At 44.3% G+C, this 22,927-nt stretch overlaps 1 protein-coding gene across 4 annotated transcripts; it reads right to left on the minus strand.

Annotated features, from left to right (window-relative positions):
* Positions 1–4,169: 4,169 nt before the first annotated feature.
* On the minus strand, positions 4,170–21,721 carry yrk (Yes-related kinase). Of its 4 annotated transcripts, none has more exons than XM_080484598.1 (13): positions 21,504–21,721; positions 13,485–13,528; positions 12,390–12,650; positions 12,020–12,122; positions 11,052–11,150; positions 10,637–10,740; positions 10,319–10,468; positions 8,260–8,415; positions 7,438–7,617; positions 6,462–6,538; positions 6,204–6,357; positions 5,895–6,026; positions 4,170–4,548 (listed from the first exon to the last, which is right to left on the minus strand). In XM_080484598.1, exons 3-13 carry the CDS (start codon positions 12,625–12,627, stop codon positions 4,340–4,342), a joined length of 1,602 nt encoding a protein of 533 aa, XP_080340724.1. In that variant the 5' UTR covers positions 12,628–12,650; positions 13,485–13,528; positions 21,504–21,721; the 3' UTR covers positions 4,170–4,339. The 4 variants fall into 4 exon arrangements, with proteins under 4 accessions (XP_080340724.1, XP_080340723.1, XP_080340721.1 ...); XM_080484597.1 differs by having other exon boundaries at positions 12,390–12,653; positions 21,504–21,718; XM_080484595.1 differs by lacking the exon at positions 8,260–8,415 and adding an exon at positions 8,951–9,115 and having other exon boundaries at positions 12,390–12,653; positions 21,504–21,717.
* Between the last annotated feature and the right edge of the window lie 1,206 nt (positions 21,722–22,927).

Raw genomic sequence — 22,927 nt, forward strand, 5'->3', positions numbered from 1 at the left:
GGTAGGTAGCACAATGGGCCTAAGCTGTTATATGTTCACATTCTCTGTTTGTCACACACACGCACACACGCGCACACACGCGCGCACACACGCGCACACACGCGCACACACACGCACACACACGCACACACACGGCTGTGCACTCAAGACAAGTCTGACAGACAGCAGCTGAATGCCAAGGTAAGGCCATTTCCTTTTCAATCCAGCATTCAGAGGTTTGAAATTATTCATTATGTCCAAGTGGACCTGCCAATAAGAGAACTCACTCTTCAGCCAGTGACTGAGGAGAGTGAGACTGTGAGAGTGTGAGACAGACAGACAGAGCATCACTCTGCATACTAACAGCACCTGCACTAGGGCAGCCTGTGCACGTCTCAGAGGGGCCCTTAAATAACGAACTGTCACTGCCCAGACACTGACATTGACTTCTCTCATCCTCTCTCCCTCTCCACTCTTGCAGTTTCTCTGCTGCACTCTTTCTTTTTTCTTTGCACCCACCCAGCCCCCCCCCCCCCCCCCCCACCCCCTCCACCCCCAACCCCCCACCCCCACCCCTGCTAAACCACAGATGAGAGCTGATAATCACCACCATGAGTATGCCGTGCCTCCAACGCTGGCTCTGTTGCCACTGCAGGATGTGCTGCTGTTGCTGCTGTGTCCTGTCTAACTGCCCTGACAACCTCTGGGGCGGCTGGACCGCTTCTTACTTTCTTGGTCTGCTGCTTGCAAGGCAAGCATCTGTCTATCAACAGGAGTTTTGTTTTTTTTCCTTTCTTTCTTTTGCTCACAGTCATACTTTTGTTAGGTGTCATTCATATGGAAATGCATTGTTTGGGGGGAAAAAAAAAAAAAAAAAGTCCCATTAAACTCACCCACAGCGAAAAATGTGTTGAGACAAATAAGAGAGGAGCTGTGTGTGTCACCAGCAGTGTGACAGTACCTGGGGAGGCACTGTGTCCTGCTGCCCTGCTTACACTGTATATGTATTCGGTCATAATGAGGCTAATAGGTGAAAATATTGCGAATACTCCAGCAGAGAAGTAGGGGTACACGGAGTTCAGTGTGCGCACATTCAGGCGTACTGCGTGTGTGTGTGCGCGCGTGTGTGCTTGTGTCTGAACATCATCATTTATGGTCTCACCACACACGCTGCGTGCCCACAGTAAAGCCCAGATGACCCAGCAAGCACGAGCAGTGCGCATGCAGAGCTCCAGAAACAGCACCAACCAGGTTAATTAATAAAAAATAAATACAATTTTTAAAAAAAAACTAAAAAGAAAATGTAGCCAGATGTGCGCAACACAACTGGCAGAAGGGACAGTAACGCTTATTTAAATATTTTATTTAGGGGGTTGTTATGTACATAAGGTGCACGCGTACTCACCAAGGGAGAGAGCGAGAGGGAGAGAGAGAGGGAGTCTGTTGCGGCGTTGACGCTGGCTGGCGGCTCGAGCAGCTGTCGGTGTCGGGGCTCGCTCCTCTCCTCGCGCGGGTCACGGAGCCTGGACGGCTGCAGCCGTCAGCGCGCGGCGTTTCCCCTCCATCTGAGCTCCCCGCGTCGGAGGGAGATATTCCTCCCACATCAATGTGAGCGCTGTCTCCTCCTGCCGTGGCGCGCCACTGTCTCAAGCGGCTCAACGGGAGAAAACCGCTCCTCTGGCTCCTCACGCCAACATCTGCACCCGCGGAAAAAATGTGGGAAAACAGAAAAGGCAAAAAAGGAGAGAGCTTGTAAAATGTGTTGCGGGAATTTTAGTTTATAGTCTTCTCCAACATTTTGCCACTGACAAAGCCGCACTCGAACCCTGGGCTCAGGTTTTGGTGACAGGCGCGAGACTCCCCGGTATGCGGGAAGCGAGAATCCACCGTGCGCCCGCGCGTCTCTGCCGCTGCATTTCCAGCTCTGTGTCTCTCGTGCGCCCCGGTCTCCGATGTGCCTATCCAACGTGCCTTAGTGCCAGAGCCATCCGGGCACCCGTAGCTCACTTCACGCCGCACCTCTGGAATTGTGGGAGTAGTAGTTTTATAAAGACAGAAACCCAGGTGTCAAACACATGTGTGTGTGTGTGTACATCCAAACTTTATCTCAAGTTTGTTGGACCAAATTAAACACGACCGTGTTTAATAAATCGAAATAACTCACGTTAGTTCAAAATGAATGAATTTACACTTAATTTTAATTCTTTTTTCAAATCCTGAACATCTGACATGCTTGAAGTAGCACGAAGGCATTTCCCATGTTATCTATTTTCTTTTTCCAATACCCCCTGGAGCAAATGGAATGAAATATCTGATAGCTTTGTCCTCCATTGCTGCTTGTAATGGAGGACTATGACATTAGTCCTCTGGTCTATGACAATAAAGAGAAGATTCTTTGGTGGGCTGGTTTTGGTCCGTGGGTTCTGTGTTTGACACACTTGGTTCAGACAGCGAGAAGCAATTATATAGTTATAAAGAAGAGGTCACTTATTGGAATTTTTACTTATGACAAGAACACAATCCAGACTTTCTTTGAGGGTAAATTGACCATTAATGCTTGTTTTTTTTTAACTATCCAGGTAAATTAATTGAAGACGAATCGTCTGCATTGTTTGCCCATGGTGGCCGTTTTGCTATTGAACGCAGCACACAAGTTTCCATTTCTAAATACTGTTCTGCAAATGAATAGTTTATTTAATAAATGAAAAAAAACCATCCTGGACAGGTTGACGCAGGACAAACGCAGACAAACAAGCAAACACATTTGTAGTCACTCGTTCAGGCAATTTCAAATCACCAAACCAGTTTCTGATCTCACACAAGCACAGGAATTGTCCCCAAGTCTAGAACGGAACCAGAGATTTTCCCCAACTACTGTCCACCACCCAGCAGCCATGAACATTTAGGCTTATTATATTTAGAAAATTAATCACCTCACTCTAATTATATGTCATATTGGAGCTTAATTAAAACATTAAATGTCAGTGTTTGGCCCTGAGGACCTTTTGCTGTGTATATTTTAGAGGGTTTCTGCTCCATAACATTTGATTTGAATGAATTTTTTAGATCTCCTGAAACTGTAAAATGAACCATTCAGTTCTGTCAGGCATGATGAAGCAGGACTAATGTGCAGTACACCAGGTTTTTACCAGGACCAGAATTTGAAATGTGATGAACAAATAACTGAAACTATACTTAAGCACGTTTAATAAATAAAGCTCTTTTGTTACGTCTCGCCACACTGCATATGTCTGAATACACACATAACAAGAGGCTTCCAGTGACCGGTAAAAGATATCTGATCTTTATTACAATAACATGACAGGGGATTCTCAACATGAAGGTTATATTCTCTTTAACGCATTTATCCTATCCCCCTGATGCGTCCCCTGCCCTCCCAAATGGATGGAAAACTGCATACATGTTAACTAGATATAGAAGTCTTTGTGATGCAAACATATATCGGAGTTAAATTAGAAAACACGACAGACACAATTCATACAAAATTGTCTTACAAAGATCTGAGAAATAAGGAGCATTCCTGCTGATATTGGCTAACACAGTATAACTGGATCTAAAAACAGTGTTTGATTTGATCTCTTTAAGGCACATGTTGGTGTTAAGACAGAGACTAGCTGGAGGAGACAGACACGGATCTGGCAGCAGTTCAGCCGCCTTTTCATCTAAAAACCATGACAAAGCTGAAAACAGACCGCTGTTTAGTTATCGCAGAAGAGTGAAAATATTACATTTAAATGATGCCGTTTGTACATAATCTAGTCAGTTTCCACACAGGGCCACGGGGTCCACTGACAGTTTTTAAAAAGACTGCACTTAGAATGTTGTCTGGTCGCCTGTTGCACCCGCGAGCCACTTAGTATCGGCGTATTTATCTCAGGTAAACAGTCGGCCCGTCTTAACGTCCCTCTCAAAAAGAGGAATCAAAGGACCTGAACATATATGGCAACTGAAGAAATCATGTAACAACTCAACGTCCCCCCCCCCACCCCCCACCCAAGCACAACCATCTACATCTTCTTTCAGTTCTTTGTTGTCATGGTTACAGAGTAAAGCAACATCTCTGCAAGGCCTGACCAGAAGAGCTCCGACTCTGCTCTACAGCGAGGTTAGTGGATCTGTCCTCCACGGGCGCCGGCAATCAATGGCCAATGAAAGAAAACTGTCTGCAAACAAGTAATCATACAATGGTTTATGTACGTCTATGTGAAAGTATGAGAATGAGAGCATGAAATACACTTGAAGTGGGCACATCTACTGCACCAAGCCAGTCAAAGGATTTTGTATGCAAATGTCCGTGTTTGTCCATCTGTCGCTCCATGTCTGTCCGGCGCGTGTGTGGTCACAGGTTTTCTCCGGGCTGGTACTGCGGCTCTGTGGCGGTGAAATAATCCTCCAGGAAGGACTGCAGGTACTCAAAGGTGTGCCTCTCATCAGCCTCCCGCCTCCAGCACTGTAGCATCAGTTCATGGAGCGAGGTGGGGCAGCCCGGGGCACAGGGCATCCGGTAGCCCCTCTCCACCTGCTCCAGCACCTCGCGGTTGTTCATGCCTAAAGGGATGGAGGAGAGAGGAGGGTGTGCACACAGGGGAGGGAGAGAAAAAGGTCGGATTAAACACTTTCCAAAAAAAAAAAACCAGCCTTAAAAAGATCAGATCAAAACAGTAATGGTGGGATTAATGAATTTCACTCGCAGCACCGTGCGCCACTAAACGGTGGCATAAAATGTCAGAATATCTATACAGAAGAGGTGGCTGGTATGATTTGGAAATTATTCCCTTCATTTAACATGTAATATCAAGTGAATTGTTAAGAAGCTTTGAAAACATTTAAAAATGATAGTGTAACTACAGTATAGAGTGTAAAACAAGCACACACATAGCCCACATAGCACACTATAAACAACCATAAACTGGCAACAGTCCTAATCATAAGTGTTATTTGTATTTATTTATTTATCCATTTTCAGTAATAATATGTATATTTGTGTGTTAAATATAAAACCCTTTGCATGTCTGCTTTAATATCGCTTTTTAGGACACCAGCAGCCTCCTGCTGCTCTTTGATCAATCCTGTGTTATTCCTCGGACTTTCTGTGAGCTGTGATCCCCGATCATTCCCTTCATATTTGATCTAATTTATAATGAGTCTCTTTAATATGTTTTATTACAAGATGGCACTGCTAAATTGGCCATGACAGTCCTTTAAAAGAGATTTTTAATCTCAGAAGGACCGGCAACATTTCAAAATGTGAAATGTCTGAAGTGAAGGGACAAGTACCAACAGTCACCATTTCAATTTGTAGTCTGATTTTTTATATATATTTCTTTTTTTTTTTTTTGTCAAATTTAATCAATAACATTTCACAAGAAATTTTGCTTCTTCTTTTCTTTTTTAACACTCATTACAGTAAGTGCTAAAGGATGCCGAGAAAAAGCGAGAAGCCACATATTCTGCATGCTAATTTACACAGTGGGGTGGCAGGTGCTTAAGGAACAGTTACTCCCTCCTTCTCCATTTACTTGTGCTGTGCAATTGAGCAAAGTGCCTGAGCCACGCCGTAAGCCACGAGGTCTCCAGTGAAGCTGCTCGGTGACCAACCATCAAGCGCTGTAATGAGACGGGCTCCAGCAACAATGCAGGCTAAGTCTCCAGCACTGTGGCATCTGATTTTTTTTTTCCAATACAGCTGCATTTTTATATATTTTGGGATTATATTCGATTTACTTTAATAGGTTATTTGATTGTAGATTTGTTTTTGTTTTTTTTTAATTCAGATTTATAAATCAGATTGAGAGAGGCAAGAATAAAGTTGTTTTTTTTTTTTATTAATCAGCTGTGAGGTTAGACTTTCAACTGCATGTGAACGTGAAATACAGCAGCTTTTCATCCAGTACCTGGATATGGCACGCGTCCCTTAGTGATGAGTTCGGTTAGCAGGATGCCAAAGCTCCACACATCCGACTTGATGGTGAAACGTCCGTACAGAGCGGCTTCTGGAGCCGTCCACTTGATTGGGAATTTCGCCCCTGAAACCATGGCAACACAGTGAAGATGCATAATCGTGTAATTAAGATAGGTTATGTGTAAAAATATAAGCATGGAGGCAGAAGGAGACACTCTTAATCACGGCATGGTTGGAGCATGGCTCACTTTCCTCGAACACAATCAAGAAATGCACACGCTTATTATCAAAAACCCGCTACCTTGTCTGGCAGTGTACTCGTTGTCCTCAATGAGCCTCGCCAGGCCGAAGTCTGCAATCTTACACACGAGATTGTCGCCAACGAGGATGTTAGCCGCACGCAGGTCACGGTGGATGTAGTTCATCCTCTCGATGTATGCCATCCCAGCTGCTATCTGCACTCCCAGTGGGACAGAGAGAGCTTAGATCTGCGATGGAAGCACGTCCAAGCTTCCTTTTTCGTCTGTCACTGGGAGTTTGTGTCTGTCTTGTAACCCACCTGTGCCGCCATGTCCACCAGCTGAGGCAGTTTCAGGCTCTGTCCCTCTCCATCTTTTAGGAAGTCCAGCAAACTTCCTGGAATACAAAGAGAAGCAGATAGGACTGGGGTGTCTCCGAATGCTCATTATCAGCATACCTTCAGCCACACGCACCCCTTTGCATTATGAACTGTGTACATCATGCATTTTTCATACTTTTTTACAAGCTGGGTGTTTAAAAATTAATATTGTGGCACATTTCAGATAAATCTTTGTTTCCTTCAGCCAAACACAATTTCAATATTTGTTTCTGTCTTTCTACGAGTTATAGCTTTTGGATCTGAACCACCGCCATCACAGGTGAGCCAACTGTGATGTCCAAAGAGCCAAGAAACCTCAGCTAGTGGACGCTGGATGGTGATTTGTCCACCAGAGACGCTTGAACCTTTGTCTTTTGTGCTACAAAACATCCCCATGCTCACCACTCCGACAGATATTCAATGTGCAGTGTAAATGCTTTCACTGTAGACTGTTTAACTTTCTGCCCATGTTTGGTTGGATCGTGAGTGAGGATGTCTCAAATTTTTCACTTAGGCGATAGATGAAAGTCAGGACAGGAGCCAAATGAAGAGCGGATCATTTTTGGTGGCAGTCCAAATTCGGCTACAGATGCCGGGGAAGATTTTATTACAAGATAAGGTGTTTTTTTTTTCACTGAAATTGAGGAAGTCTACCTGTGTGCCATGAACACTAAAGTCCATATTTCATTGTAATTAATATATATATATATATATATATATATTGATTTTAGAAATGTATCGTTATCTCCAAAAACCACTCTGTATCTTCCTGTTGACGTGCGCTTTTCATTTTCATTTAGTAAAACCAGGTCCCATTTATGGAAAAGCTCAAATACAGCCAGGCTTCTCCTGCTATAAGGGCAACAGTTCATCTGTACAGTAAGTCAGAGTTGTGACGGTTTACTCAGCCTGATACCTTGGCTCATGAACTCAGTGATAATGTAAATGGGCTCCTCAGACACGACGGCGTAGAGCTGCACCAGCTTGTCATGGCGGAGTCTCTTCATGATCTGAGCCTCCTCAAGGAAGGCCTCGGGGGACATGGTTCCTGGCTTCAGAGTTTTCACCGCTACCTTGGTGGTGCCGTTCCACATGCCTGGCATACAGACAAGCTCGCGTTAATGCACTCACTGAACATTGGACAACGCAGAACCACTGCGCAAATGTACACACTGCAATTTTACTGCCATGGTGATGAGGCGACAGCTGCACAAACTGTACCGTATATATACTACATACATGGCAACACGTACGCCCACGCATGCGGATATAAATATCAAAAAAATAAGGTGCACAAGAGGCGGGCTGTAACAAACAAGAAACATGTGGTCACATTGAAGTGCATGCATGTGATTGTTATCGTGGAGAGGATGCAAGACACGAGAGGGTGAGGTTAGGAGGAGGGGGAGGGCGGCTTTCTGGTCTTACATCAACACCAGCAGCACCTGAGCTACATGGACAGGCGCAGAGCTCGGCTGGCTTCAGGGAGAAAGTCTGCACGGCTCAGAAACCCAACAGTCGGATTCAGTCAGGGAAAATGTATGACAGTTTTGACAGAAACCGGTCATAGGTGTAACATAGAATAACATCTTGTAGGAACACCAGCTAATATGGCTGTTTAGGGTGCGACACAAACTTTAACAGAGACGGCAAGTACTGTCGTCAATTTACTAGCCATACTCGAGTCCCTTTAAACCTGCAGAGGGGGTCAGAAGGTTGGAGGTACAGTCAGTCTCACCCATGTGCACGTCTCCGAAGCAGCCCTGTCCCAGCTTTCTTTGGAGGGACAGCGTATCCCTCAATACCTCCCAGGCATCCCGCCCAAGACCCATGGTGAGTGGGGTGGCGTTGGGACAGGGATTTGTCAGGTAATAACACAGCCCATCGTTACTGCCTAGGAGGAGGAGGAGGAGGAGGAGGAGGAGGAGGAGGAGTGGAGTGGAGATGAGATGAGGGAAAGGGAGTGGAGGAAAAGGTGATTGGGAACGGTGGAAAAGAAGTGCAGTGATGGGTGGAAAGATGGAAGAAAGATGGGTGGGGGAGTGACAAAGAGATGGGGTGAGATGATAAAACATGCTCATGCAATAACGGGGGAAGAGGGAAGCAACCGCACACCTGGATAATGAACACATGGACCCTTTAACCAAATACCAACACACTCTTAATTTTTTTCTTCCAATTCTACAGTGTGTTTGTGTGTGTGTGTGTGTGTGTGTGTTCTTTGTCTGTGTGCTGTTACATGCTGCAGGTGTAAACAGACAAGACCAATAGATGAGAGGGATTTACAGTATTTGTTGGCTTACTGATGTTCCTTTCAACTGAACCAACACGTAAATGTAAAATACGTCCCTGCTGCTGTTTTTATTCAGGTGTGCTCCGGCTGTACACCCCCCGCCCCCACACTCACAACACAGCCCCACCAGGCCTACCCATCCAGACTTCTCCAAACTGGCCGTTGCCCAGTTTCTTAATCAGCTGTAGAGATTCACGGGGAATCTCCCACATATCCTTGGTCTTCACTGATAAGTCGGCCAGCTTAGGCATGCCCCGCTTACAGCTGCCAATCAAACGGCAGCACAGTCCCGCCGCTCTCTCTGGGAGAGAGTGAAAAGGAGGGAGGCACCAACAGGCGATACAAGAGGGGAAAAGAAGCAGAGCAAAGATAAAGAAAGAACAAGACAGTTTGCTTATGTGCTTATACAACTGACAAGTTTAAGCAAAAACCAAAGTGTGAGGATCACAAATAAAACGGAGCACAACAGACATAAACACACACCAAGAAAGACGATCACTAAAACAAAAAAGGAAAAAAACAGAGGCTGCAGGTGATAAGAGAACAGATAAACATCACAGGTTGCTTTTGATGATGAGACTGCAGAATGGATGTTGTATCAGTACAAGCCACTAGGGGGCATATTCACACTGAACCAGAGGAGCGGAAGGAGAGGGTGTGAGCATTTATTACTCAAACTCTAATTCAAGCCTCTCCAGTCACTTACAGGCAGCGACTGCAGCGGTATGCAAACACAGTTAACCACAGCCTAACAATGAATTATTAACTTTTTAAATTTGAAAAAAACTAATTGTTTCTTGATCATAAGGGTACCTTCTCACAGTTAGGGATATTTGACACCTGTCAAAAGTAGGAAAAGTATTTCCTAACATGCACATAAACCAAATACTTACACCTACATATGAAAAAAATAAAAATAAACTTTGCAAAGAGAAGTCCCCTATCGGTTAAATACAGTGCATTAAAAAAAAACTGTCTGCCTAAAATGCAATAGAATACAAGTATAAAGCGCCAGCAAAGAAAGATGGAATAGAGTTCAGACTAAGAACTTGTTTGTGCTGCTTTCAGTTGGTATTTCAAATAGGGGCCCGAAATAAATGCGGTGTTATAGGTTGTGTTGTCGGGGTGCAATAGCAGCAAATTATTTGAGATTTGTCAAGAGTTTTCTGCTTTTTTTTTTTTGACAGATGGGGTTTTGATGTCCACTTGTGGGAGAAGTCTATCTAGAGTTCAGGTGAAATTACCCTGCGGAGACAATGTATCCATCCATCCATCCATCCATCCATCCATCCATCCATCCATCCATCCATCCATCCATCCATCCATCCATCCATCCATCCATCCATCCATCCATCCATCGCATTATGTACAGTAGAAGTCTCAATATAAATTGAAAACTTGACTTCAAAGAGGGAGAAGCTTTGCACCAGTAACATATTTCACTGTGAATGAAAGACCAATAACAATCATGTGAGTCCTTGTGCTTGTTTGGAAATGTGTTTACCTGTGTAGTGCTCTACCAGCTGCTGCACAGTGTCAAACTGCGATCTGGTGGTGATGTAGTAGCCACCGTTGTCTAGTTTGCGGATCTTATAATGCTTGACGTGGTCTCCTTTGTTGTCGTCCCAGTCACGGATGGATAGAGAATAAGCGCCTGTACCGAGATGGGGGGGGGAGTAAGGAGTTGAAGGTGAGGACAAAAGAAAAGCACAGGGAGGGTTGAAGTGAACAAAGGAAAAGAAAGATGAGTTGAAAGCTTTTCTACATTTACAGCAGTTGGATATTTTCTCAGAGATTGTGTTTGAACGCGCGCTCGTCTCACCCTTTGTGGTCTCGCTCTCTCGTATGAGGAAAGTTCCTCTCTGGTTGCCGTGACCCAGCAGCTGTCGCTCTGCATCCTTTCTCCCCATCTTCCCGAAATACCACCTGTCACCATGACAACACCGCATGGGTCACCGCGACGACAGCACACCTCGCTTGACCTCTGCCTTCATACTACATGTCAACCTCCCAAATAATTTAACAATGTAAAGCAGAAGTGTTCATATACAGTAGCCGCGTATACGGCTTCCACTGTGTGTGTGTGTGTGTGTGTGTGTGTGTGTGTGTGTGTGTGTGTGTGTGTGTGTGTGTGTGTGTGTGTGTGTGTGTGTGTGTGTGTGTGTGTGTGTGTGTGTGTGTGTGTGTGTGTGTGTGTGTGTGTGTGTGTGTGTGTGTGTGTGTGTGTGTGTACTTACTCCTCGGCCTGTATCGAGTCAACAGGGGCTACGTAGTTGGAGGGGATGTAACCTGAGTTGCCCGTGTCCAAAGAGCGAGCTTCCCACCAGTCGCCCTCTCTAGAAAAACACAGACACACAATTCACGCCCACTCACATAATGCACTGCACACCTTTTAAAAGGGACTAAGCTGAGGGGGAAACTCCGGAATCATCATAACACACATTTTTAGAACAGAATTTTGTGAAAATGGCCATAATTAAAAGTGTATAACAAGAAAACGGAGTACTTATTGTCATCCTCATCCTTAACCAGTAAGAATTTACTGTAAATAGATAGTTTTGATGGCGCCATGGTAAAGTAAGGAACTATTGGTTCACAGATCGATGTTACATACAAAAAGAATGATTTTAAGTTTTATATCAAAATACAAATAAACACATTTTTGGGGGGGGGATTTTCATTAATTTCATGTATATTAGAAATAACATCAACCATAGTGTCTCTTCAGGAGCACCGTTTACTTGTCCTTATCTGAACTATATAACTGTTAAAGAAAGTATTACTGAAGAGTTAGTCCAGTAACTTCCCACTTTTTCTCGCCAGGTAAAATGATGTGAAATGCCTGATGAGTCACTCTCCTCTCGGAGGTATTTCCTAATTCCCCATTCAAAACAACTGCATATGCAGTTTCACTGGTGTCTCGTCTGCACCAGCAAGCTTAAACTGACACATGGAGTATTACTGCCTGCTGGAAATGTCACTCAAATCTAAAACACACCTCCTAAATATGTAAACACATAAAAAAAATACATCTTATGCATCTTTTTAGAAGTTGCAGCTGATTTAAATTCCCGTATTTAACAGGAACTGCAGACGCACATCTCGTACATGCTGTCTGGTTTCAAGATGACAAACTATCAGAGATGTTTCCTCTATAAGCAGGTGTAATTAAAACACAATAGCGTTCATTTGCATTTACACTCACGTGTTGTTGATGATTTGAAATTTCTCTCCTTTCTGGAAAGTAAGGTCATCTTCGGTGCGAGCGTCGTAGTCATACAGCGCTATGAAGAGAGTGACTCCGCCGCCTGCATGTAGAGACAACGATCAGCTTCTTTGGGACAAACGCTCGCAGTATTCTGGGGTTGATTTGTTGTTTTAATTTGGCGTTTTCTATTAATTAAAATGATGTGTTTTTCATAAAATGTGATTAAAAGAAAAGTAACTCTTGAGTAAAGGTTGAGTGGTTTCAATTGGCAATAAATAATCATTACAATATAAGTTAGATGATTCTCTCTCTCTCTCGCACACGCACACACACACGCACACACACACACACACACAAAGAGTCGTACTTGTGATGAGCCCCCCCGGCCGTGGGTGTGGGCTGGTGTTCGGGAAGATGGGGCCGGACGAGAAGCCCTTGTTGAAGTCCGGGATGGTCTGAGTGGGGTCAGGACAGTAGCGGCCCTGAGTCAAGGCCGCAGACAATCCGCCATCTGCGTTGCTAGGAGACAGATCGGCAACGTCTGCTGCTGATGTTGCTGCTACGGCTTTGGCAGACTTCTTCTGCTTGCAACAGGCACACCCCATAATAACCAGCACGGAGACGGTGTCTGCTGGAGAGAGCAGAGTTATGCGCCTCAATTCGCTTGTTGTTGAAAGTAGAAATATTTATTTTCTTTTTGTTTCAGTTTGACACCATGAAAAGCCTAAAGAAAAAGTAAATACATAAAATCACATAGGTGAGTAAAAAGGGATGGTAACATATGAACCAAAAGAATTAGAAAATATACTAAAAGATTAGATATTTTCACAAGTAACACGAGTACAACAGTCCTAAGACGTGAGGCGTTTGTTCACAGAAATACCAAGAAAGGTCAGTTTTGAGGAAAGATAAGGGGAATGTTTCCGTATAAAATAAACACTACCTCATTTAAGGGTTTTCAGCTATTTAATAAGTCACTACTCACACATTAGAGCAGAAGAGAACGTAAACTGATTGTATGTGTCACTCCCCAGAAAGAACAATTTCCCACGATAAGAGATTTCACAACAACTGTGGAAAGCTCTGTACAACATTACAGGAGACAAAACACAGCTGGTGCTGAAGGAAACTCAACCACACGTAATCATTAGTTTACTTTATTAATCGGAGAATCCTCATTTTAAGTCTAAAAACAATAAAACCAAGACAATTTGGACGTTACTCTTAATAATCAATTTCCTTGACGGCTCCTCAGACTGAGACTTGAAACACACGCTGACAGAAAGTGAAAGCAACACGCATGAACAACGCAGAGTGCGCAGGGTCAGATAGAGAAGTGTGAAGAGAGAAGTTACAAACTTAAAAAATAAATAAAAAAGAACTTAACTTCCCTGAAGCAGGAGGAGGAGGAAGAGGAGTGAGGAGGAGGAAGGGCGGGAAGGAGAAGTTAACTTTTTCTCACCTGATGTCTTCCTCTGTCAGATCATCTGTCAATCACCATCGCCACTGAAAAAAAGGAAAAAAAAAAAAAAGAGGGAAGAGGTGAGTGACAAGGGCTGGAATGAACGAGCAGGGCAAAGGGAGGATGAGTGGCAGAGAACCGGAGAGGGAAAAGGTGCTGGAGACTGGGAGCGAAGGGCTCAAGAGCGGTAAAGCGTGAATAAAGAGACGCGTGAAAGCAGACGCAAGGAGACAGAGAAGTTTGAAAAAGGAGCGAGGGGGGGGGGGGGGGAGAAAGAAAGAGAGAGAGAGAGAGAGCGAGAGAGAGTCGGAGACAGCTCGAGATAAGGAAAGACAGAGAGAGATGTGAGGTTGAGGTTGGCCACTTCCCTTTTTGCTTTGCCGTTTCGAAAAAGGGTACTCAGTCATTCACTTTGGTCAACAGCTGTGTGTGTGTGTGTGTGTGTGTGTGTGTGTGTGTGTGTGTGTGTGTGTGTGTGTGTGTGTGTGTGTGTGTGTGTGTGTGTGTGTGTGTGTGTGTGTGTGTGTGTGTGTGTGTGTCTGACATTCTTTGTGGTGACAAAAGAAACAACACAAACTGATCACTGGTGATCATCAGTGAAAGCTTGAGCCCCGTCACAGTCTTCAAATGTCCAACCCTGACTCACGGTTTCACGAAGCCCATTGTTTGCTCTGGGCCAACCAGAGGAAAGAACACAGAGAGAAGCGAGTCGAACGGTTTAATTACATGCAGTCACCTTTCCAGATCAACAATATTTCACCAAGGAAAAAGGTAAATGCGTACAGCTAAGTGCTTTTTCCAGTGTGTGACATTCTTCAGAGAGCCAGTTTGAATGCGTCTTGAAACAATAGTTTGGCACTTGGGGACAGCCAGTCATTCACCCCCTGGCAGAGAGGAGAGAAGTGACACCGCTCTAATGCAGGTCCTTTATATGTGACGCTGCTGCCGGCAGTCAGATGGCTCAGCTCGCAGGAAAAACACTGGAAGAAGCCAGCGAGGCGACGACGTCGTCCACAAACCAGGTAAGAAAAAAAAAAAAAAAAAAAGGAAAGGTATAACAAAAGTACAAAACCATCAAATAAATTTTCTACATAAATTAGCCCATGTATGATGCAGTCGTCTCGCAAGAAAAAAAACCCAAAACATTTCAATTATATTCTTCTGAGTCGTATTTGAAGCAGACGTGCCTCATATTTGTTGCATTGTGGGGGTGTATGCCAGAGGGACTGCTGCAACAACAACTTTTTAGATGGCTGCAAGATGTTTCTTCCTTTTGGTTGTTTACTAAGTATTTTCTTCAAGATAAAGTTTGGGGATATTCATGAATCTTATTTTTATTTATATGTGCTTTTGGAAACTATTAGTTGCTCTGTGTGTGTTCTGTTGGGAGTTTGCATGTGGGTTTCCTCCCACCGTCCAAAACATCCATAATGGGTTAATGGGTGACCCTAAATTACCCTTGGATGGATGGATGGATGGATGGATGGATGGATGGATGGATGGATGGATGGATGGATGGACTAAGTTCTGGTTGCAGGCTGTTTGGACTGGGTGTGTAAAACCTACTCAAGCGCTGAGAGAACATGCAAACTCGACACAGAACAATGATCTCGTGGTAAATAACTCTTAAATCAGATAAATATAGAAAAACTGTCAATATTTGTCACTTGAGTTTGAGAATAAATTCCCCAGAATAACCCAGAATGAAAGTAATCTTGAGATTGAACTTTGTGGCAATTTTGTTCGTTTCCAACATTTGAAGGTGGCCGAAGCAGAAATTCCTGATTCACACATTTGTACAGGAAGAAAGAAGAAAAACAAAGTAGTTGATCAACTATATGGAAAAAAAAGCTGTTTTAGCTTTTCTCTCTTCGAAGTCAGCCTCCAAGAAATCCCACTTTCATCATCAGGTTGGACGGCTTCCACAAAGTCTCTCTTTCAACACCGCCAATTCTGCCAACTTCAGCGCTGTGAATGCTGGTAATTTGACCTCAGGCTCAATGCCCTGCTAGCATTTCCGGTAACTTGTACTATATTGATACTAACATGTGCAAACTTGGTGCGAATCAGGCATTGACAACATACTGTAATACAACAATAGACAAAGGGACGATTTTAACCCATTTCATAAGGTGGACTGAAATGGTCTAAAGCACATTAGAATTACAGTGGAGCCGCCGCAACCGTTGGTTTCAAACTAGCAACCTTTCAACCCAGAGCCACCTCAGCTCCTGAGGAATGTGGAGGAAGTCACACAGAGGAAGAACAATACAAGTTCTGGCAGCACGAGACAAAGAAACCCCAAATAAGTCGCTTCTATTAAAAAGATTAAAAGAAAAGAAAAGCAGAGGAGCTCCACCAGTTTACCTCACACAGGGAAATTCCTCAAGACCCCATTTAATCCTAAAAGAATAAAACCTGTGGGCTGGACAAGACTGTGTCACACACACACACACACACACACACACACACACACACACACACACACACACACACACACACACACACACACACACACACACACACACACACACACACACACACACACACACACACACACACACACACACACAATCAGTCCAGCCATCATGAGGGCTGCAGGAAGGCAGCAATGTTAGGGTTTCCTGTCCACCCTTCTGATGGCTCCCCCTTTTTCCTGGAAACTGAGGATGGCGGTCACACACACTCACACACACTCACACACACACACACACACACACACACACACACACACACACACACACACACACACACACACACACACACACACACACGCACACCAGCTGCAGCGCCACAAAAAGCTCCACCGCACACATGTTCTCCGACAAACACTTTTTCAGCTTCTGATTTTTTATTTTTTTTTTATTTCTGATAAAACCGCAGAAAGAAGAAGTGACAGAGGGCAACACAAAAGAGGCCACATGCCTTTCATCCTTATCACTCCGCTGCCCTTCTCTCTCTCTCTCTCCTCCTCTTTTTCTAGAATTGGCAGATGACCACAAACAGGACTGATACAATAACACACACACACACACACACACACACACACACACACACACACACACACACACACACACACACACACACACACACACACACACACACACACACACACACACACACACACACACACACACACACACACACACAACACACACACACACACACACACACACACACACACACACAGGAGCATTTACAGGGCAGCCACGCAGCTCATTGTTCTCCGTTTTGGTTCCTGTTGACCAGATATTGCTGCTCTCGTCTGTCTTCCTCTCTGCACACAGGAGCTGTGATCAGTCATAGGTGCCAACCAACAATTCAGTTGACCTCAAGTGGGTTGTTGGGTTTTTGGGTTTTTTTAACCGTAAAAACAATTAACACACACCAACCCTAAAAATCAGCAAGCGTCGCGTCACAAGGACACACGGACTGAACTCCGGTTGTTGATCAAAATGTCACAGAAGAATTTATCTCTAATGAACACGATTGTGTTTCCTCAGCCCTGCCTGAAGCTGTGGCAATATTTTGGGTTTGTGTCACAATCTGCCACAAACATTAGACATGTTGAAGTGTGAGTGTGTAAAATGTGTGTGTGTGTGGGCGTGCGGTTATGTCAGAGATGAGTGTTAAAAGTTGGGGGTTGCACAGGCGAACGGGGACAATGCATAGCTGCTGCTTTTTAAAACATGAACTTAAAGACCCAAAGGTACTCGGCATCAATTCAAGTAACGATCAGTCTGAAGTCCTTGCAGCGCTTTAAAACCATGTAATGGAAATATAGGTGACATGCAGCATGTAATACACATTAAAAACAAAAAAAAATAAAGACTCCTGGTTTGTAATAAGCTAAATAGGTTGGGGCTCCTGCTGCGTGATGAAACCAGAAGAGTTACACATTCCCCTGTGATGTAACTGCGTCGCTCCCGTCCACTAGTGTAGTTCCACAGAGTTCTCTTGCTAAACCCAAGTTCACTGGCTGCTGAACGTCATGGCAGCTTTTTTTTTTTTTTTTTCTTTCTTCTTTATAGCAGCTGGCAAATACAGACAAGAAATAATTAGACTTGCTGTGAAACAGAAGCTGCTTCCTCTGGCGGGGAGAAGTGTGGTGTTGGTTTGCTACGCGCGGTTGATAAGTCAGCCGGCAAAACACGGCCCCCTTTAACAGCACAAACTAATAATGCAAAGGCTTTCTGTTTTCTTTTTCAATATTGATATTTGACATTTTCTATGAGTTGTCAAAACTGTTCCAACTGTGCTTGTTTGAAGATGAACGGCTTCATAATTCTCAGCTTTCAATGAATAAAAGAAATAAAAACTGTTTTGGTTTTTTTAACTTAAATGTTAATTTTTCTTTTATTAAATCAAAAAAGGCCAAGAGGAGAAAATGTGCATTTGATAAACAATTCTCGCCCGTTGCTTTAGTTTGCGAAGGACACTTTGGCAGTGATTACAGCTCCGTGTCTTCTTGAGTAAAAAGTGTCTACAGGCTTTGCGAGCCTTTGTTACAGACCGATCCGCTCAAGCTCGCTCCTGTTGGACAGGAAGCGTCACGGAGCAGACGCTGTGCGAGGTTTTCAATTTGAACCCTCACAGGGACACTTAAGGACACTTGTCATGAAGCCGGGCCGCCAAGGTCCAGTTTGACTTGTCAGTTCTGACCAGTTGCTCTGAAGCTGGGCAGCAGCCCCTTCGGCATGATGCTGCCGCCACCGTGCTTTAACGTCACAATATCTGAAAAGCAATCAGCAGTTCCTGGTTTTCACACTGGATGAGCAAAGTTTGTTTTTTGTTTTTTTTATCCATTAAAATTAATTCTGAAACTGAAACTCAACATCGTGTGGCAGAAGTGAAGCGGTGACTCTCTGGAGAGGAAGAAAAAAGAAATACTTCTATTGTTGCATTACATGAAGCCGAGCGGAAAACAAATGTTGTGGTTGATTAAAGTGAAGATAACATAACAAGCGATCGGTTGGAGGGTCTAAGCTGACCCCGCCTTTGTGACATTTCACACACCGACTGTCTCCATATATACACCGCTCCATTCAGCTCACAGATGCCGCGCTGCGTCTATAGATATTGAATGTACATTAAAACAGGACAAAATACACAATAATGGCTCGGTTGGTGGAGCCGTCGTCTCCCAATCAGAAGGGTTGCGGGTTCGATTCCCATCTCTGACTGTCTACGTGCCATAGTGTCCTTGGGCAGGACACTGAACCCCAAACTGCTCCCATTGGAGTGGCTTGCAGCCTCCAATGGAAGTGAAAGTGATGAACTATGTAAAGCGCTTTCAGGGCTGCTCACGCAGCTGCAAGGCGATAACTGATGAACCAGGGCTCAAACCGGTGGGATTGTGTTCATTGTGAGGCGAAAGCATGAAGCGCCTCCCCCGCCATGACGCCCTAAAGGAGACTGCAGTTTTTTTTCAAGAGAAGCAACTGCCATTGCTAAATTAGCCAGTGTGGTCCAAAGTGTTTTTGCAAGACAAACAGGCCCAGAACTGAACAGCCGGTTGCAGCAAGACGCCGTTGAGAAAGCCGGCCTCTTCCTTCGCTACTGAAAATACATCAGAATGGACGCCGCACTGCGGGGGTGAGCTGGCGGACAACGTGCACACTGAACGCTGCACGAAATCATCCGACCCGAGAGACGACGGGCTCCCAGACAACGTGAAAGAATCACTGTGGAGATTTCAGATTTCACTTTAAGTGCTGATTCACCCAAAGTTGATTTTTTTTTTTCCTAAAAAGTTCATTTAATATGAAAATTTTGAAATTGAAATGACAGGGAAAAGAGGGGGGGGGGGGGGGGGGGGGGGTGTCAAGAGCCTTGCTCAGGGACCCACAGTGGTGACCTGGCAGTTGTAGATTCAAACCTACAATCCAATACTGCCCCAAATATAAAATACGTGCATTGCAATTCTCAATACTAGATTACAGTAAATGTCCTTTCCAGCAGCAAAAATACTCTATGATGTAGGTTTACTTTAATTAATTGATGTCTCATGTGTCAATTCCTATGTCCCGATAGTGTGTGTTCTGTAATAAGTGATCAGTAGCAGGTGATAAGTGTGAAAATGCCCTAACGTGAACTGATTCCCAAAGAAAGTCCTTTAGGATAAAAAAAACTCACCTCAGAACAGCTGCAGAACAACCAAACTGCCACATATTTGTTCCCACTGAACAATATAAGGAAGCAAATAAATCTGGACCCAAAAGCCACCAGCACGCACTCCGTGCATTCCTATAAAATCACAATAACATCACCCTCCATCGCCATCGTCACACTCGCAAACATCCAAATCCAACGGACACACCCTTTCCTGCTCCGCGGGCCTGCAGATAAGCTGCTCCCAGCGGGAAAATTCACGGCAGCAAACGCACACAAACACACAGGATTGTTTAGACGTGTCGTGTTTTAGCGCCGCCGCACAAGCCCTCGCTGCTCTTCCTCCTCATCTTTACCTCTTCTTAACTTTTGCTTCGTCTTTCTCCCCGACTCTCTCCTCCATGAGCAGGAAACTCCACAGGATGCAGAGTGTGAGTGGGGCAGGAATGATAGGACAATGGGAAGCAAGCTGTCACTGAACCCTTGCACACAGAGCACACAGAGCACACACACACACACACACACACACACACACACACACACACACACACACACACACACACACACACACACACACACACACACACACACACACACACACACACACACACACACACACACACACACACACACACACACACACACACACACACACACACGTAGTGTAAGAGAAAGGAGACGAGGACAGGGCTGGGAGGGAGCGGTGGAAAAGTAAGGTGTCTTGGTCCTCAGGATGTCCTGTTTCCACATGATGTCATCATATCCTTCAGATAGAGCGGCTGCTCAGGCAGTAAGCCGCAAAATGTCGACAGTTTTCATCTACTTTCTTCAACAGCCGGGGCTCAAGGTCAAACCTCAAAGTGAAAACACCACCCAGGGTGCTGGGCTTCCGCCTGCAGGTGATTCACCTGCCTCAAGCCCTCGGCGACTTCTTGGGAAACCTTCGCAGTGCATTTGTAACCCCCCTCTCCCCTCCACCCTAACTAAAACAACAGATCTACGCCCCCTTCCTTCCTGCTTTGCCCCAAGGCTAGAGGCAGGAACTGACCTCGTAAAGAAACAGGAAGTGATGAAGTTCGGCCTTGGACGAAACCTCACCGCTCCACGGATCCAGACCAACTCCTCAACTAACGGAGTTTTAGTGTCGAACTAACAACTATGTCGAGTTTCCAGGTAATGGAGGTGTGACGGGAGCGGCCTGCTTCAAAACCGCCACAGTGACGGGATGAACACCTGCATCAATCAGAAACACCTCTGATAGGTGGGCATGCTGAGGAAGCAGGCCGCTGGGCCTTTTCCTCCAGCTGGTTTCCTGAACACCATTCGGCAGATAAATCACAGCCACATTTACTGAGTGAATACCTGGAAAACATCTAGACAAGAGACAAGCAAAGCAAAAGACAAGACAAGACATGATTGCATGACACAGAAAATAAAATCCTTAAACCATGTAAATATTAAAAAGTGCCCTGAAGAGATCAGTCTTGTGACTGAGATCTTCAGGAAGGAAGGATCTTTACTTCCTTTGGAAATTCCACTCTTTCAAAACTGCAATATTGACCATTTGGTTTCCAAATATTACTTTCTGTGGCGTCTGTCCTGTACAGAGTGCGAGAATGGTCACATTTCTCACGACTAACTTCCTTTTATTCAACAGACGCTTCAAAGTTACTCAACTTAAGAGAAGTAACTATTAAGCTCATTAAGTACTGAAATGGTTTAGTTCGGGCGCTTTTCAGGGTCTTGTTCAATAACTGTTAGAATTTATCTTTAATTTCTTCGAAATACATATTTGACAGTAACTTTTTAAAGAGAACTTAACCCTCAGTTTGCGCACTTGAAAGTATTTTATTTTGGAAATAAAGGTCTTTTTTTTTTCTTAAAGTAAAAGCCGGTGCGGACACGTACCTGACACAGAAGCGCGCTCTCGGTCCCGGTGCTTCTCCTGGACTCCTTGTTCGAGCCCTCGGGGGACGGAGAGGAGCGGCAGCGCTGTCCGGACGCTCGCGGGGGACTCACGGAGGTTGAACAAGAAAAAAGAAAAAAAAAAAAAAGAAAAAAAAAAAAATCACCGCTCCGCTGCTGCGCGAGTCACCGCCTCACGCGCACAGCCGTGAAGTCCAACCCAGAGGAGGGCGCGTGCACGTCACGTCATCACCAGGGCAAAGAAACAACTTTTTTTTTTTTTTTTTTTTTAATCTTCGAGATTAAACGGTGGAAAATCCGGGCTCATCTCTTCTCCTCTGATAGAATATAAAGACATAAAGCCACACTACGCTGTGGCGCAGTCGATTCTTCATGATTGGACATTTAAATCTCCTGTAAAGCGCGCAAAAGACGCACCGAAGTCGTGGAACGTTTTAACGCAGTGAGATGAGACTGGACGAGAGGATTGAGAAGCTGTGCATCGATGCAGTCTGCGACACTCAGACTGAATGAGAAGAGCAATGAAGCAAAAAAATAAATAAAAAAATGCAACAGAGCAGCTTTAGACGTCCTGCATGGGCTGAGATTTAAAAAATATATTTTTTTAAAAGACTGGCATTATTCATTGATTTCTTTTCTACTTTCTTTTTTTAAATTAACACATTCCCTTAAGACTTTATCCGTTAACTTTTGCATTTCACGTTGCTTCACAACTAATCACAATCATTAAAAACAAGATTAAATTGTTTTCAAACATTGAGATCGTTCCTATATTTCCCTTTGCGGTTAATAAAAGATTGCTTCCTCCCATCACTGCACTTAATTATTGCATTTACCGGTATTGGGGGTTGGGGGGGGGGAACTGACGCTTGACCATAAGTTATTAACCAAAGTGTCTTTCTAAACAGACGCTCGTTGCTTTTGGGAAGTCGTGTTTAGGGATATTTTTGGAAATGATACATTACATATTAAAAACAATGCTACTCAACTTTCCAAACAGAAAATCAATAGAGAACTATGCAACTACTGTTTAGGGACAGAAATGGGAAATTTGTCATTCTAGTCAGTTTAATGCTTTTAATCAAATGCATTAACTCACAACGGGCTTGAAATATTTCCAATATTTTGATAAGTGCCCCTTTTCACTTAAGCAAACACTTCAAATCTGGGTTTTGATTGTTTTGACAATCCATTCAATGATTTGTCTTTGTTACCATCACCTGTTCCGTCTTATTATCGCCGTCAGTCATCTGTAAAGCTCAGACTTGTATGAAAGGAGCTATGAAAATGAAGGTTGATGGACTGATATCAGGAGTAACAGCAGAAGTCAGACCACACTGCTCTCACTCCCTCAGGAGCTGAGGAGTCAGTTCACATCTCAAAGTCTTTGTCGCCATCTTGTGGTC

Source organism: Lipophrys pholis, assembly GCF_963383615.2.
Source record: "Lipophrys pholis genome assembly, chromosome: 17".
Lineage (NCBI taxonomy): Eukaryota > Metazoa > Chordata > Actinopteri > Blenniiformes > Blenniidae > Lipophrys > Lipophrys pholis.

What these genes read in the sequence shown, in the direction of transcription:
- yrk (XM_080484595.1), bottom strand. Translation starts at nt 12,627, where the DNA reads ATGGGGTGTGCCTGTTGCAAGCAGAAGAAGTCTGCCAAAGCCGTAGCA. An exon ending in GACTCGATACAGGCCGAGGA is followed by an intron (nt 10,741 to 11,051) that starts GTAAGTACACAC and finishes TCATGGTGACAG; the next exon opens with GTGGTATTTCGGGAAGATGG. An exon ending in CACTGAGTTCATGAGCCAAG is followed by an intron (nt 6,539 to 7,437) that starts GTATCAGGCTGA and finishes TTTGTATTCCAG; the next exon opens with GAAGTTTGCTGGACTTCCTA.